Below are 18190 nucleotides of genomic sequence, written 5' to 3'. Positions count from 1 at the left end.
TCACCATTCTTCTTCTCTGCCTTTCTGATGTTTTTCTTGGCCTGCCACTTCTGGCCTTAACAAGAACTGTACCTGTGTTCTTCCATTTCCTTACTATGTTCCTCACAGTGGAAATTGACAGGTTAAATCTCTGAGACAACTTTTTGTATCCTTCCCCTGAACAACTATGTTGAATAATCTTTGTTTTCAGATCATTTGACAGTTGTTTTGAGGAGCCCATGATGCCACTCTTCAGAGGAGATTCAAACAGGAGAACAACTTGCAAGTGGCCACTTTAAGTAGCTTTTCTCATGATTGCATACACCTGGCTATGAAGTTCAAAGCTCAGTGAGGTTACAAAACCAAAAAAAGTGCTTTAGAATGTCAGTAAAAAGTAGGTAGGAGTATTTAAAACAAGAAAATGATAAGGGTGCTCATACTTATGCACCTGTCAACTTTTGTTTGAATGCAGATTGCACATTTTCTGTTAGTACAATAAACCTCATTTCAAGGCAGAAACATTACTGTGTCCAACAGTTATTAGATATATGAAACTGAAATAGCTGTTGCAAAAAAAACAATTTTTATAAAACATTAAGCTTAAGATTAATGCTATTCGCTGGGAGCCATCTTGCAGGTGTACACTGTTACTACGGTAAATGCCTTGGCTGGGAGCATGTTACTATGTGTGCGTTGCCCCTTTAAGAGCAGGGGAGCACTTTGCTGGTGTGTTGTGCACTACTCTAGAAACACAGAGCACATCTTAGACCACGCCACGCGGCCGGTGAGTATGCCGGCGTCCCTGCATGTCGAGGGGGAAGGGAACCTCCATAGTCAGTGGCGAGTGACCGGAAGGGAGCTCTGTATAGGCAGCAACGGAAATGACATACAATTGCATTGGGCTCTCCCACAGTTCCCGATCACTCCTCTCGCTTGTAAATTTGTGAGAATTGTCTCAAAATAATTAAGAAGACTGATATTATAATAAACTTTAATTTTATATTTACTTTTTTTTCAGTGCTAGGTTTAGTGCTAGGTATAGGGATAGATATAGGACCAGAGTTAGGGTAATAAAATAGTTGCTTTAAATAAAACAAAAAAGTTAAGATATTGTAAAGTATAACGGTATTTTTATAATGTTCTGTTTAACGATAACGGGTTAGGCCTGGGCCATGGCAACTCAAGCTATGACAGTGCTTGTTCCCCAACAAAATAATGGATCGTCATAAAAGAAAACAAGTGGCGTCCATCTGAGCACCATCTGTCTCATTGTACTGAATGGTTCCATCAGGGACAGGTGTGTATACGGGAACCTAAAAAAAAACAATTAACAGTCACAATGAGAACGTTGATTTTTTTCCAAGCATTTGTCATTGAACAAATACATTTCAACAATAGAGTTGATGATAGTGAACTTCTCCTTGTGAATACGGAGGCAGGAGGATGTCTAAACTTAACACCCCGTGGCTTAAACGTCAAGAGGTAACCAATGTTACACAACGGATTGATGATTTCTCTCAAGTTCTTAATTTAGACTAGTCCTGGTGATTAGTCCACTTCTGGCCCAACTGGAGCCAGAATCTATCATAACTGTGTCTATTCCATACTTCTTTGAGGCACCTTGAGTTTCTGTACATAACGTGCCTGAAACGTGTTGGTGATACAGATTTCTTTGGTATTTTCCATTATTTTAATGATTTTTGAATAAGGCATTTAATATTTTCACACAACTGCTGAGCTCGACCTTCCATCTTTTGGATTGTTCATGGTCCCAAGCCCCTTGTGTGTCTCTTGGTTAAGTTGTGTGCTTCAATTGAAGTTGCTAATGACGAGTCCCATCAATCTCTCTGTTCTGGTCTGAAGAGGTGTGCTGTCGGGGAAGAAGGGGATGCGGTTTCCCACAAACACTTTCGAACAGCTTATCCCCTTGTAAATGTGGCCTAGACTTCATCTCCTTATAGGCCATGTCTATAAGTATTTCACGTGATGAGAAACCGCACAAGTCATTTTGCTGTATGTCAACTTTTCTTCCTATTTTTTAGGGTCCAGTTTAATTAATAAATTGTAAAAACTGCTTACTAAATATTGGGCCATAGAATTACGGACCGGCTACAGAATTTTTTTATGGGGTCTTACAACCCAAAGCCCCTGCAGCTCTTAAACTCCTTTATTTGTAAGATGTGTTGTGCATCTCAGATACTTCAAGGGTCTTTTTTTTAGCCACTAACATGCACTCACTGTGTATCCTTTTTTTTTTTTTTTTTTTTTTTTAAGCAAAATGTCATGCTATGATGCAAAAGTACACGAAGGCAAAAATATTTAGGAATCATAAGTTGTGTTTTTTATTATTATTTTATGGTTTTGAATACCATTTAGCAGAATGGTTAACTGTCCACTTAGTCATGTAATCTCAACCTGTTCGTAAATAATTGCCTAAGTGCCGTTTATTTTCAAAGAAATGTTTTATTACCTAGATGGTTTCCAGGAAGAAGGAACAAAGAGATTCATTAATGGAAAACCACTTAGAAGAAAATCTCGCCGTGGCATAATTAACCGCTTTCCACTGTGTTATGACAATATAAGACTTTCATCAATTCTGGGAGTGACTGGTGATACTGGGAATACAGGATGGAGAGGACTTGCACCTTCGGATCGCTGAACCAGATCATGGTATAACTGATCAGCAGAGTATTCCATCTTCCTCATCGTGAGGGTCCGACTGTAGTGATCTCACAATCTGCAGGTTGGAGCAGCCAAGGTGCCAAGAAATGAGCCGTTTGTTCTCGTGATTAGCGGAGATCTGAGAGGCTGGATCATGTAGTAATAACACATCCAAGAGAAATTTCATAAGTGAAAAAATAAAATAATATCTCAAGTTCAATCGCTGTCAGATGAGAAGATTGGGGCTCATTCTGCCGATTGCTAGTCTACCGTGATAACCGATGCACATCCAAGTGAGTGTTCTTCAATCCAAGGACATTGAGCTTCTTCCAGTCCCCATGCTCAATTCTTCTTTCCTCCAATGTCTGCCATGGAGGAAGACTCAGGACACCATCATAGACACTGAATTTTTGGTCAATCCTACATTCAGAGAAAAGTTTATTTTAATGTCTACGGTTGGGTCATTTTGTAACCGTAGAACCATATTAGGTGATCTGAAATGTACGTTTTTAAATCCCTTTAAGATACTTTCAGATTTCCAGTTTTCCGATTAATTTATTTTTCATCAGGTCAAAGTCTCACGCTCCAAAGGTCTATTCTTACATGACAAGCTTCACTGGGCCATGTACAAACACATTAGTAGAGGGACGCAATCAGCAGCCATCCATGGATGAAGCAATAGCAGTCACACTTGATTACACTTCCACTCTCTCCCTGCCCAGAATTCTGTGTACACAACAAACATGAAAGGAACAGTAAACCTAAAAATCAAAGTAACCAGAGCTAGAACACTGGGAAAACGACAACATGTATCAGCAAGTGCTAAGGACATACAAACGACCCACTGATATCTCTAGGACAATTAGGCAAGCTGACATGGACCGTTCACCTAGAGAAGAAACATGGGGCACATTGCATGGGTCATATCTTCTTGGTGGAAGAGCAGCATGTTCATTGAATATATTTAGTAAGGGCTTTTCTTATGTTCCCAGTGATGAAGGCCAAAATTGGAGAAAACTCAGATCCTGGTAGCTTAAAACTTGTGACTGTGATGGACAGCGGTTCTCTTTGCTCTGCGTTATAGAGATTGGGGGGATGACACTGCGTACCACCATAGGATGGATTTAGTAGTGTGACAAGGCAAATAAGAAAAAGAGAGCAGCAGGTCAGACAAAATATTTGCCTATTTTCCTACCTAAAAGAATTGAAACATGCCCCACCCTATGGCATAGGAGCATATGACCCCAAAAGATACAAAAACTTTCCTCAGCCTCTTGTGCTCCAGCCATACATAGAATGATGGCAACAATGTAGGTGAAAGTGGTGGCTACAAGACCAATGCCCCGTCACAGTGCTGCCGAGGAGGCAGGCCTCCCGCCAAAGATCGAGGCTTTCACCTTAGAGGCCAGCAAAACAACATTGTTAGATGCTACGGAAAACAAGAATTGGATTCTGTTTTTCAACCAAGGCATGAACACACTGGAGTACACGATCAGAGGGTTGACAAATCATGCCTTGGACCATCAAGGATGTTGAGAATTACTCGGTAAACTGCTCTCCACCACCAGGAGTATTACATCATGAACCCATAAGCCACACAATGTAAAAATATTCAGTACCACCTATACGGGCATGGTCTCCTTGTGGCTAGGGGGAACTAAACACTGGATTATTGGCCCTCCAACCCATTAAGGTCATTCTCTGTTAGGTGTCCCCTGATGAACCCCAGAATGACGAGGAGAAACGTGACATGAACACTCTTTCCCCAATATCTGGGGGTTTCTCAAAATTATTTTTATTAGGGGATTTTACAGTATAGGGGATAATGGGTGAGGAAATATCTTGGGGTATCTTTACGCACAGTTGGCTACTTCTAGGTACTCTATTTATGGCTGTGTCTCTAGAAAATGTTTATATGTACCAACCTTAACAAAAATATATGTCAAAGGTATTTTGGAGGACCTATGTATGTCATGACATTACTTATTCAGATTTCTTCGTAAGGCCACCAATTTTTACTTGAGATTCCAAGTAGGATGGTGTATATGTACTCTATACCTTATATTTATTGTTTAGCACAGGTGGCACAAGGGTTTCCAGAGACTGCCGTCATTGAGCGGGGGCGCCATGTCGATTATTTAGGGTGCCAACGTCCACGGTTAGATGGGCTAACAGGTACATAGGGTCTACTAGGGTCTGTTAGCCTTACAATTGTTTTTCCCTGTGAACACCCTTTACTGTGTAGTATTTGCTTTTAATTAAGAGAGCGGTTCATATGGGAACATGGTTTTAGATAATAATTAGTAAAGGTTATTTTTTTAGGGTTTTTTCCCCGTTTCGTACCTAATCTTCTGAAACCTCAAGCGATATATATATATATATATATATATATATATATATATATATACTTTTGGATTTCTTCAGTAGTACCTATAGACAGTTGGTAAAAATGCCTAGATTTGATCATGATTATGATGTTTTGCAGCATTTTAAATGTCAAGTCCAACAGAAATAGAAAGACTAAAATTACCGTCCAAGATAAGACCCAGTGCGCAGTTGTTCATTTAACCTTATTAAGTTTCTTTTTCTGGTTTCTCTGCCCGGTATCTCATTCTATGGAAATCCCCGCTCCTCAGATACAAGGTCAATCACGAATGCAAAAAGTCACGATCTAAAAGAGACGGCACACATAAATTATTGGTAAGGCCGGAGGTGACCTCAACCACAGTGATTGTCTGCAGAATCTCCTGTTCCTCCTCAATGAAACAGTGTTGTAGGCATCATCCAGACCACAATGGGTTCACTTGTTCCCCTTCCCTTTGTCTCATGCTCGGTTTCTTTTTCTCTTTTTTGAAGGTAGAAAAATGGGGAACAGCTCCCGCCGAGATCAGTCACCTCACAACGGAGTCTATTGTAATGAGGATGGTAATGGTGGATCTCTTGGGACACACGTTTCTACTTCTTGTACTTCATTATTAGATATTTATCACTTGAAAAATAAGTAAATCTCCGAACATCAGGTGACATGATCATAGCACCTCATGGGTTTTGGGAATGATGGTTTTTGAATCCAGAAAATTGGAAAAAGTCTTTTGCAGGTAAAAGAATAATGGAATAGACGGACGGGGAGTTTTCTGGACTTATGATCTTTCATCCCTTTAAAGAACAATACAGTAAATGTCTCCTTGGTCTGAACAGTACCTCATACATCCCCTCGTAACAATTGTAGGGATAGTGGAATTTAGGTCCCTTTCATTAAATGTGGTCTGATTAGTAAGATTTTGTTTTTAATTTATTATTATATTATTATTTTTAATATTTCATTACTATAATTATTTATTATTATATTTATTTTTTTATTTATTTAATGTATTATTTAGGTTGGTACATCAGAACTTCTGGTGTGTCAGATTCTACAGGACTCTGCACAGACTTCTCACTTCTTGTATCTCCTTGTATGTTTAGATAAAAACGCAAATGTAAGGCATAATTAGCCATAATAAGTTGCTATAAAATGATGGGTCAGAGCTCAGTCCTAGTCTGTTTTCTGCGACATTCTACAGATCTCTCCGCAGACTTCTCGCAGCTTTAATACATAATTATCCTTAATAGTAACATACTAGAATGCATTTCTTTAAGGTGGCGGGTAAGAACTTAGTGCAAGTCTGTTTTCTGCAAGATTTTTCAGGACTCTTCAGACTTCTCGCTGCTTATACTTCCTTCTGTGTTTAGGTAAAAAAACAATTATAATACACTATTAGCCATTATAAAAGTTATCCGTAAGTTTCTTTAGGGTGATGGATCAGAACTTATTACTTGTCTATTCTCTGCGAGATTCTGCAAGACTCTGCGCAGACTTCTCGCTCCTTGTATTTCCTTCTAGTTGTTCTACATAATTATCCATAAATATCAATCATGTATATCGAGTCTATAATCTTCTTCGTATGCAGGGTAATTAATCTCCATCACACCCTAAACAAGTCTTCTTCACTTCTTCGGCTCTGGACCTCCCACGATGGAATAAATGCCCAATAATAATAATAATAATAATCTTAATATATACTTACCTTGTAATGTCTTCACATCCTGTTCCGTCCAGATGTATCCAGATCCCATAATTCCAAGCGGCGGAAGTTCGCCGACCTCCATATTGGTACCACCAGCAGAACACCGTCCACCACACACACAGTATACGCCGTGTGCACCACACGCACAGTATACACCGTACGCAGCCTCTTGCGCAGTACCACCAGCGGAACACTGTCGTGAACACACCACCGCCGGCATCAGCCGAATGATTCACTGACCGCCGCCATCTTTGTACAGGAGGTACAGTTAGATCCATATATATTTGGACAGAGACAACATTTTTCTCATTTTGGTTATAGACATTACCACAATGAATTTTAAACAAAACAATTCAGATGCAGTTGAAGTTCAGACTTTCAGCTTTCATTTGAGGGTATCCACATTAAAATTGGATGAAGGGTTTAGGAGTTTCAGCTCCTTAATATGTGCCACCCTGTTTTTAAAGGGACCAAAAGTAATTGGACAGATTCAATAATTTTAAATAAAATGTTCATTTTTAATACTTGGCTGAAAACCCTTTGTTGGCAATGACTGCCTGAAGTCTTGAACCCATGGACATCACCAGACGCTGAGTTTCCTCCTTTTTGATGCTCTGCCAGGCCTTCACTGTGGTGGTTTTCAGTTGCTGTTTGTTTGTGGGCCTTTCTGTCTGAAGTTTAGTCTTTAACAAGTGAAATGCTGCTCAATTGGGTTGAGATCAGGTGACTGACTTGGTCATTCGAGAATATTCCACTTCTTTGCTTTAATAAACTCCTGGGTTGCTTTGGCTTTATGTTTTGTGTCATTGTCCATCTGTAGGATGAAACGACGACAAATCAGTTTGGCTGCATTTGGCTGGATCTGAGCACACAGTATGGCGGCTCTGAAGACCTCAGAATTCATTCTGCTGCTTCTGTCCTGCGTCACATCATCAATAAACACTAGTGACCCAGTGCCACTGGCAGCCATGCATGCCCAAGCCATCACACTGCCTCCGCCGTGTTTTACGGATGATGTGGTATGCTTTGGATCATGAGCTGTACCACGCCTTCGCCATACTTTTCTCTTTCCATCATTCTGGTAGAGGTTGATCTTGGTTTCATCTGTCCATAGAATGTTCTTCCAGAACTGTGCTGGCTTTTTCAGATGTTTTATAGCAAAGTCCAGTCTAGCCTTTTTATTTTTGACACTTATGAGCGGCTGCACCGTGCAGTGAACCCTCTGTATTTACTTTCATGCAGTCTTCTCTTTATGGTAGATTTGGATATTGATACGCCGACCTCCTGGAGAGTGTTGGTCACTTGGTTGGCTGTTGTGAAGGGGTTTCTCTTACCATGGAGATAATTCTGCGATCATCCACTACTGTTGTCTTCCGTGGGCGCCCAGGTCTTTTTGCATTGATGAGTTCACCAGTGCTTTCTTTCCTTCTCAGGATGTACCAAACTGTACATTTTGCCACTCCTAATATTGTAGCAATTTCTCGGATGGGTTTTTTCTGTTTTCACAGCTTAAGGATGGCTTGTTTTACCTGCATGGAGAGCTCCTTTACCGCATGTTTACTTCACAGCAAAACCTTCCAAATGCAAGTACCACACCTCAAATCAACTCCAGGCCTTTTATCTGCTTAATTGAGAATGACATAATGAAGGGATTGCCCACACCTGTCCATGAAATAGCCTTGGAGTCAATTGTCCAATTACTTTTGGTCCCTTTAAAAACAGGGTGGCACAGGTTAAGGAGCTGAAACTCCTAAACTCTTCATCCAATTTTAATATGGATACCCTCAAATGAAAGCTAAAAGTCTGAACTTCAACTGCATCTGAATTGTTTTGTTTAAAATTAATTGTGGTAATGTCTATAACCAAAATGAGAAAAATGTTGTCTCTGTCCAAATATATATGGACCTAACTGTACATCTGACGCTATCTGTCTGCACAAAGATGGTGGAGGTCTGATTTACTGCGCCTGAGGGAATTCCGAGCAGGCGCAGTGAATCATTCGGCTGATCCCAGCGGCAGATGTGCGACGTGTCTACAGGCAGAGGAAGATGGTCACATTAAAGGGATTTTACCATGAACGAAAGTTCATTTTAAAAATTGTCTGTGTCTGACCGTGTCCGGAGCATAGCACATCTCCTGGGCAGGGGAGGAAGCAAAAGATAATACTGACATTACAGCAGGGGATCACAGTGGATTCATTTTGTGAGGTAAAATATTTCACTGACTGTTTTTAAAGAATATTTTACCTCACAAAATGTATCCTCTGCCATCTCCTGCTGTAAAGTCTGTATTGTCTTTTGCTTCCTCCCCTGCCCAGGAGCTGTGGTATGTTCTGTACACGTCAGACAGAGACAATTTTTAAAATGAACTGTCGGTCGTGGGAAAACTCCTTTAAAAAGCAAATATCAACGCCAACATGGCTCCTCCTAAAAAGTACGCTAATGTCAAAGAAGAAAGCACAGACGGGAGAAGTCAGCACATGGGGAAAGACAGAGAGGATAGGTGGGTGAGCACATGAGGGGGAGAGATTCTTAATGCTGCAAAGCCTACCCCCATCGCGACATTACCGCCCCCCCCCCCCCCCCCCGATGCGATAGCACCAGGCCTCCATCTAGTAATAATAAATAGTACAGCTATGTCCATTAGTGAAGAAATATAACACAAAAATAATAGCTGTCGGAAATTAAAATAGAACATAACATTAGTTTGTGATCTAAATGGCACAAAACAGAAGGTCAATTGTTAATGGAGAGTGATATAAATAGTGAGCACTTTGTTCTCTCCCGAGACAGGGACTGTTGTCTCTAAGCTTCTGAGAGGGATCATGTCTGCTGATGGATGAGGCGCCACAAGAGGATGACTTGTCACTTGGGTCTCTGGTATGTTAAGCAGCTTTTGTACTTTACTTCTATTAGGCCTCTTTCACACTTCAGTCTTTTGGCGTCATTTTCGTCAAATAGCGGATCCGCCATTTTTTTTTTCCGGATCCGCTATTTTCCCATAGACATGCATTAGCGACGGATTGTGGCGGATGATCAGCCATGCGACGGATCCGTCGAGATTTGGCGGATGTCATCTAGACATTGACAGACATTGTAACGTTTTTTGTCTGCGCCGAAATGGCGGTTCGCGACGGATCCGTCGCGTCCGCCATTCCATAGAATGGCCGCCTATGGGCGACGGATCCGTCGCGACCGTCATTTCGGCGGATCCGTCACCCCAATCCGCTTTTTCAATTGCGCATGCTCCAAAAAGTAGATACTTTTCCCAGACAACCCCCAAGTAACGGATCCGTCAAAAAAACGGATCCGTTAGAACCGTTTTCTCAACAATTGTGATGGATCCGGCGATCCGTCAATATGTCGGAGCTGACTGACGCCAAACAACTGAAGTGTGAAAGAAGCCTTAGCCACATGTTCATACCTGTATGTACCTGAGCACATATTAAAGGGGCCCAAGACCAGAAACAGTGCCACTTCTGTGTCTGATATTGTAGCCCAACGTTATTTAGTGAATGTCAGACTCATCAGACAGACGGAAGTGGCACTGTCTCCTGGAAAATATAAAGATTGTAAGTCCTGGGAACCCCTTTAAATTGATCAAAGATGTCAGTGTGTTAGACTGAAGCAGTGGTCATGACGGTCTGGGCCGAATGGAGAAGAATGTGAACAACTATAAAGAGAGAGTTTTTACCTATGTGTTACTGTATCATCATATAAGGTCTGACGAGAGCTTCTGTTATATGGTCACTGTATGCGGGAAATAGTAGCATTACATAGGACAGCAGGTGACATCTACTACATTATCTGTACTCAGAGAGATATCACTGTATTATCTGTGTGGTGTTACATGGGACTGCAGGTGACATCCACTATATTATCTGTATTCAGAGAGTTATTGCTGTGTTATCTGTGCTGTTACATAGGACTGCAGGTGACATCTACTACATTATATGTACTCAGAGAGTTATCACTGTTATCTGTGTGGTGTTACATGGGACTGCAGGTGACATCTACTACATTATCTGTACTCCGTTATCGCTGTGATGTGGTGTTACACAGAACACGTACAGAATACTCCCACAGATCACAGTATTACTTGTCCCCTCGCCCAATACTATTATACCAAGATCTCCACAGACAGTAAAATAATCACAGACCAGCCATAAGGCAAAACCAAAGGGTTAAGAAAAATGAAGTGGACACACAAACTTTATTTATCATGACAATTCAGTTAGAACAATGCTACACAGTATAAATATACAGAGCACATGAGCACACCAGACACTCCGAGAAAGACCATGATCCTAAATTATCCCCTACTACAAAGACAAAAGCTCCCTAGTACAATACAAGATAATGCCATGAAAAACCAAAGGAAACAAATACCACATGAGCAACAGATTATTAGAATGGAATCCCAGAGAAAATATAATGTAATGACATCCCAGAAAGTTTATCAATGTATATAATCAGGATAAAGATAAAGAAAACTCACAAAATGAGACCATAAAGATAGGCTAGGACTGAGGCTAATGGTTAGGGCTAGGGTAAATGTTAGGGCTGGGGTTAAGGTTAGGGCTAGGGTTAAGGCTGCGGCTAAACCTAGGACTGAGGCTAGTGGTTAGGGTTAAGGTTAGGGCTAGGGTTAAGGTTAGGGTTAAGGCTGCGGCTAAACCTAGCACTGAGGCTAGTGGTTAGGGCTAGGGTTAAGGTTAGGGCTAGGGTTAAGGTTAGGGTTAAGGCTGCGGCTAAACCTAGGACTGAGGCTAGTTGATAGGGCTAGGGTTAAGGTTAGGGCTAGGGTTAAGGCTGCGGCTAAACCTAAGACTGAGGCTAGTGGTTAGGGCTAGGGTTGAGGTTAGGGCTTGGGTTAAGGTTAGGGCTAAGGTTAAGATTGGAGCTTGGGCTAAGGCTGCGACTAAACCTAGGACTGAGGCTAATGGTTAGGGCTAGGGTTAAATTTGGAGCTTGGGCCAAGGCTGTAGCTAATCTTAGGGGCAAGAGTTAGGACTGGAGATAGGTTTAGGGCAATGCAATTCCACCATTGTTTTTGGGCTTTGTTTTTGCTGCGTTCATTGTGCGGTACGTACTATTACAGCTATGTAAAACTTGCATAAATTTTATTTTTATTATTTAAGCAATGAAAAAAATTGTGGTTTGTTGAAAAAAATAAATACATTTTGGTTTGTGTCACATTATTCCAAACGTCTAAGGAGGAGCGTTTCTTCTTGCAGACAGTGCCAATCCGGCGTAAGGAGACTTGTAGGCCATACAATGCTCCACTGCGGGTTTAAGTATGTAAATAGCATCTTCACAGAGGAAGAGGACCTCTAGCCCAAGCTATTGGGGGTAGAAAACCTAAAAGTCAATATTACGCTTTCATGAGCCTTGCTACATGATGTAGGATAAGACGCCAACCAGAAACTCCATTTGCAGACACGTGGTGTTTCGGGGTGTTTGCCCCTCATCAGTGCAAAGCAGGAGGTTTGATATGTTTAATTGTTTTGTTTTTTTTCAGTTTTTAATTTCTTTCTTATTTTTTTTATGAGGGAAAGTAATCAACTCTTTATAAGAACCCCAAATTGGTGTAAATCAAAATGTCAGCTTGTTAAACTAAAACTAAAGTAAGATAAAGAATATAATAAAGATCTCAGAAAATGGCGACAAAATAACAAATTCTTGATTCACAAATTTCTGATTGTTTTTAACCGCTAATATATATGTGAACTGCACATGTTGACATCACTGTCATTGTACGGTATTGAAGATTTATGTTACCGGGTTAATTTTATAATTTAATGAACCCTGAAAAAAGGTGGGGTTGCATCTATTTCATTATTTCACTGCAAGTCGTTTATTTTTCTATTTTTTTTTTTCAACTCATTGTATGGTAAAATGAACGGTGTCAATCAAAACTACAACTTGACATTTTGACCTGCGACTTTAAACCCTAATATCGCCTTAAATAATAAAAAAAAGTGAAAATAGACAATACAACTGTAACAGATCACACTACCTGCTAGATACTGTACTTGATATAGTCAGTTCTCTTCTTCACTTCTAATGTTCATAAATAATACCACGGCGATGTGCTCATAAATAATACTGTTATACTGTCAAAATAAGGAATGCTACCAAAATGTATAAAACGAAAAGCAGAACATAATAGAATAAGAATAGCAACTTTTTATCTTAACCCATCCTCTAGTTCTTTGCCCCAGCCTGTTTCAAGGGTTTCTCGTAGAAGTAGTAAACCGCCGGCTGTCGGGCTTCCCGCCGAGTCTTGCATTCCATAAAGCCCAACGTCATCATGTTGGATGTGGTGCAATTCACAGGTATGCATCGCTCCCCACATGACAGCGTGGGGCCTAGAGAAGGAAAGACCCCACTGAAAGGAAGATAGAGGAGTGATGAGCTGCTCAGAGGACTGATGGCGGAGGAACAGGTATGAGGAGGCCTGAAGGGTAATGATAATAAAAACAAAAATTGAAATGTAAAGACACTGTAGCAGAGAACTATAGCGGCTCATTGGTTGGGACTGATGGGGTCTTGGAGTCGTTTCCATCGTTTCTTTTTGTATTTTTTTGTTTTCCATCATGCTCCAAAAACATCTTGATTTGGCTTCTTACGAGACAGATCCATTAAGGACAGAAAATTGTCCGTGACATCAATCTGCAGACAGCAACGCGGAATATGGGTCTGCCACCCAAAATAAATAATATAAAATAATGATAAATTATAGGCGGCCCCGTGAATTGCTGTATGTTGGTCGCTGTGTTTTGTTGAAAAACTTTTTCACAGTGAGATGGACTGAAGCAGGGCTTCTCAACAAGCCTGACATTAGCTATGAGCAGGAAGGTGGCTGATAGAGGTGCCGAGACAGAAGTCGTACTTGGGGTCCTGGGCTTAAGATTAGGCAAGTGAAAGACCGTAGTTTCATTATTGCTTTTGCAATGTATGTAGCGATCTCAGGAGCTGTCTCTACCAGCAGCAAGCGGAGCCGACCTCTGCTCCCTGCTGTCAACCCTTTAACTTCTTTGTCAATCTCTAACAGCGGCATTTAAAGGTGTATGGTCTTGGGGTGCGTTTTTCCATGTGCGCATCAGTACTCGGCTGCCAACTTGTCATCTGAGCCCGGGGTCTGCTGAAGGACAATGTGCCCTCCATGAAGGTAGTGCTTTGAAAATCAGACTGTTACTTAAAGCTTCAAAGGAGCATCTGGGTCCAGCGTCTTTGGCTTATTCTCTGTGTCATTTCTCATCATTTTTCATTTCTGATTGGAAACAAAAGAATTATAATATTACTAGATGGTTGCCCGATTCTAACGCATCGGGTATTCTAGAATATGCATGTCCACGTAGTATATTGCACAGTCCACGTAGTATATTGCCCAGCCACGTAGTATATTGGCCAGCCCCACGTAGTATATTGCCCAGCTACGTAGTATATTGCCCAGCGACGTAGTATATTGCCCAGCCATGTAGTATATTGCCCAGCCACGTAGTATATTGCCCAGTGACGTAGCATACAGCACAGAGCCACGCAGTATATTGCACAGCGATGTAGTATATTGCACAGCGATGTAGTATACAGCACAGAGCCACGCAGTATATTGCCCAGCCATGTAGTATATTGCACAGCGATGTAGTATACAGCACAGAGCCACGCAGTATATTGCCCAGCCATGTAGTATATTGCACAGCGATGTAGTATACAGCACAGAGCCACGCAGTATATTGCTCAGCCACGTAGTATATTGCCAAGCCACGTAGTATATTGCCCAGCCACGTAGTATATTGTCCAGCCACGTAGTATATTGCCCAGCCACGTAGTATATTGCCAAGCCACGTAGTATATTGCCAAGCCACGTAGTATATTGCCCAGCCACGTAGTATATTGCCAAGCCACATAGTATATTGCTCAGCCACGTAGTATATTGCCAAGCCACGTAGTATATTGCCCAGCCACGTAGTATATTGCCAAGCCACATAGTATATTGCCTAGCGACGTAGTATATTGCCCAGCCATGTAGTATATTGCCCAGCCATGTAGTATATTGCACAGCGATGTAGTATACAGCACAGAGCCACGCAGTATATTGCTCAGCCACGTAGTATATTGCCAAGCCACGTAGTATATTGCCCAGCCACGTAGTATATTGTTCAGCCACGTAGTATATTGCCCAGCCACGTAGTATATTGCCAAGCCACGTAGTATATTGCCAAGCCACGTAGTATATTGCCCAGCCACGTACTATATTGCCAAGCCACATAGTATATTGCTCAGCCACGTAGTATATTGCCAAGCCACGTAGTATATTGCCCAGCCACGTAGTATATTGCCAAGCCACATAGTATATTGCCTAGCGACGTAGTATATTGCCCAGCCACGCAGTATATTGCCCAGCCATGTAGTATATTGCACAGCGATGTAGTATACAGCACAGAGCCACGCAGTATATTGCTCAGCCACGTAGTATATTGCCAAGCCACGTAGTATATTGCCCAGCCACGTAGTATATTGTCCAGCCACGTAGTATATTGCCCAGCCACGTAGTATATTGCCAAGCCACGTAGTATATTGCCAAGCCACGTAGTATATTGCCCAGCCACGTAGTATATTGCCAAGCCACATAGTATATTGCTCAGCCACGTAGTATATTGCCAAGCCACATAGTATATTGCTCAGCCACGTAGTATATTGCCAAGCCACATAGTATATTGCTCAGCCACGTAGTATATTGCCAAGCCACATAGTATATTGCCTAGCGACGTAGTATATTGCCCAGCCATGTAGTATATTGCCCAGCCATGTAGTATATTGCCCAGCCACGTAGTATATTGCCCAGTGACGTAGCATACAGCACAGAGCCACGCAGTATATTGCACAGCGATGTCGTATAGAGCACAGAGCCACGTAGTATATTGCCCAGCCATGTATGTCACAGGTTAAAAAATAACAAATAAACATACTCACCTTCCGATCCGAGGGCCCTTTGAAGTTCTAACATACTCACCATGCTTGTAGTTCTGTCGCCTGTGCGAGGTACAGGCGGCAGCTTCCGGACCCAGCCTGCTCGCGCAGGCGCACAGGGCCTGTGATGACGTCGCGGTCACATGACCGTGACGTCACGGCAGGTTCTTCTGCCAGACCATCGGTGCCAACGGAACGTGGCGGTTGCATCGCGAGGAGCGGGAAAGGAGGCGTAGGTGAGTATATAATCATTTTTTATTTTTTTTATTATTTTTAACATTAGATGTTTTTACTATTGGCGCTGTATAGGCTGCGTCAATAGTAAAAAACTTGGTCACACAAGGTTAATAGCGGCGGTAACAGAGTGCGTTACCCGCGGCATAACGCGGTCCGTTACCGCCGGCATTAACCCTGCGTGAGCGGTGAGCGGAGGGGTGTGTGCGGGCGCCGGGCAGTGAGTGCGGGGAGTAAGTGCGGCCATTTTCTTCCGGACTGTGCGCGTCGCTGATTGGTCACGGCAGCCATGACAGGCAGCTGCCGAGACCAGTCAGCGAACTAATAACCGCGACAGACAGACAGACAGAAGGACAGACAGACGGAAGTACCCTTAGACTATTACACTCACCGGCCACTTTATTAGGTACACCATGCTAGTAACGGGTTGGACCCCCTTTTGCCTTCAGAACTGCCTCAATTCTTCGTGGCATAGATTCAACAAGGTGCTGGAAGCATTCCTCAGAGATTTTGGTCCATATTGACATGATGGCATCACACAGTTGCCGCAGATTTGTCGGCTGCACATCCCAAAGATGCTCCATACAAGGCAGGATGGATCCATGCTTTCATGTTGTTTACGCCAAATTCTGACCCTACCATCCGAATGTCGCAGCAGAAATCGAGACTCATCAGACCAAGCAACGTTTTTCCAATCTTCTACTGTCCAATTTCGATGAGCTTGTACAAATTGTAGCCTCAGTTTCCTGTTCTTAGCTGAAAGGAGTGGTACCCGGTGTGGTCTTCTGCTGCTGTAGCCCATCTGCCTCAAAGTTCGACGCACTGTGCGTTCAGAGATGCTCTTAGGCCTACCTTGGTTGTAACGGGTGGCGATTTGAGTCACTGTTGCCTTTCTATCAGCTCGAACCAGTCTGCCCATTCTCCTCTGACCTCTGGCATCAACAAGGCATTTCCGCCCACAGAACTGCCGCTCACTGGATTTTTTTTCTTTTTCGGACCATTCTCTGTAAACCCTAGAGATGGTTGTGCGTGAAAATCCCAGTAGATCAGCAGTTTCTGAAATACTCAGACCAGCCCTTCTGGCACCAACAACCATGCCACGTTCAAAGGCACTCAAATCACCTTTCTTCCCCATACTGATGCTCGGTTTGAACTGCAGGAGATTGTCTTGACCATGTCTACATGCCTAAATGCACTGAGTTGCCGCCATGTGATTGGCTGATTAGAAATTAAGTGTTAACAAGAAGTTGGACAGGTGTACCTAATAAAGTGGCCAGTGAGTGTATATAGTAGATAATATTATAATGATGTCCCCACTCTAAATAGAAAAAAAGACCTTAAGAAAGAAAGGATGAATAGGCAGGTAGTTACTAACTACCTGCCTGCTCTGCACGGGAATGATCTGTGCCAGCACAGCTATCAATTCCATAGATTCATTTCACCTCTCATCAACAGAGCAGCTCTTTCTCTTCAGTTCTGCTTTGTTGACAGAGAGTCACTGCTGACGTCATGCTGATTGACAGTCAGCTCCTTACTGCCTAACTGCTGGGAACGGGCAGTCAATCAGCATGATTGCCCCAAAAATATTTAAATAAATAAAGAAAAAACAATAGTTTTAGTAAACATTTTTATTACAGGTGAATCATAATAATTCTTCCATCCAACCCTTATCAATTAACTGGAATGTGATGTGAATGACTGCTGGGTATTTCTAGTATCACCAAGGTCATTGATTAAAAAAATAAATAAATCCTCCACCACTAGGGGGAGCTTACTGTATACTGATTTATTATTGAATTCAATGCGAGTTGTTTAAGTCTTAATATAGTGAGCTCCCCCTAGTGGCAGATGGAAGCAGGCAAAACTTTACCTTTTAACTGGATTGTGTCTGAGAAATTGGAAAATTTGTATCACAGCAATACTACTATGTTCTCACCTTTCAGATTCATCATCACTGTCGTCCACATTTGTTATTTCTTTACTGTGTACCCTTTAAAAAAAACAACAAAATTTTTTAAGAGACTTTACTTTTTTCTGTATCAAGAAATTAAAACTAAAAACTGCATGCTAAATTAAGTTTCAATTTTATCATTCTAATACAGAGGTGAAGAATCTCTGACCCATGGGCCATTTATGGCTCACTGCACCATTTCCTCCAGCATTTGGACACAATCTAGAGTAGAGGGCAGAATACTTCTGAACATTCTTTATGGGCGAAGTTAGCAAGCTCTGCTCTCCCGTTCCACTCCTTCCTATGATAATGTAGCAGCTTTA

The 18190-nt window shown here is 41.9% G+C and overlaps 1 protein-coding gene across 4 annotated transcripts in view; it reads right to left on the bottom strand.

Moving 5' to 3' along the window:
* Positions 1-12253: 12253 nt before the first annotated feature.
* The window catches only part of LOC143815003 (nectin 1a-like), a 93259-nt gene continuing 87322 nt past the window's right edge, over positions 12254-18190 (bottom strand). For all 4 annotated transcript variants that reach the window (XR_013223663.1, XR_013223664.1, XM_077293774.1 and 1 more), the window contains 2 exons: positions 17853-17906; positions 12254-13982 (listed from right to left, as the gene is read on the bottom strand). Coding sequence is in view for 2 of the 4 variants with exons in the window: in XM_077293774.1 (XP_077149889.1) it covers positions 13970-13982; positions 17853-17906 (67 nt within the window). In the remaining 2 variants the exon portion in view is untranslated. The remainder of the gene's footprint in view (positions 13983-17852; positions 17907-18190) is intronic.

Source organism: Ranitomeya variabilis, chromosome 3 (assembly GCF_051348905.1).
Source record: "Ranitomeya variabilis isolate aRanVar5 chromosome 3, aRanVar5.hap1, whole genome shotgun sequence".
Classification (NCBI taxonomy): domain Eukaryota; kingdom Metazoa; phylum Chordata; class Amphibia; order Anura; family Dendrobatidae; genus Ranitomeya; species Ranitomeya variabilis.
Note: the sequence above shows the minus strand (reverse complement) of the source record. Positions and strands in the feature narration are given on the sequence as shown.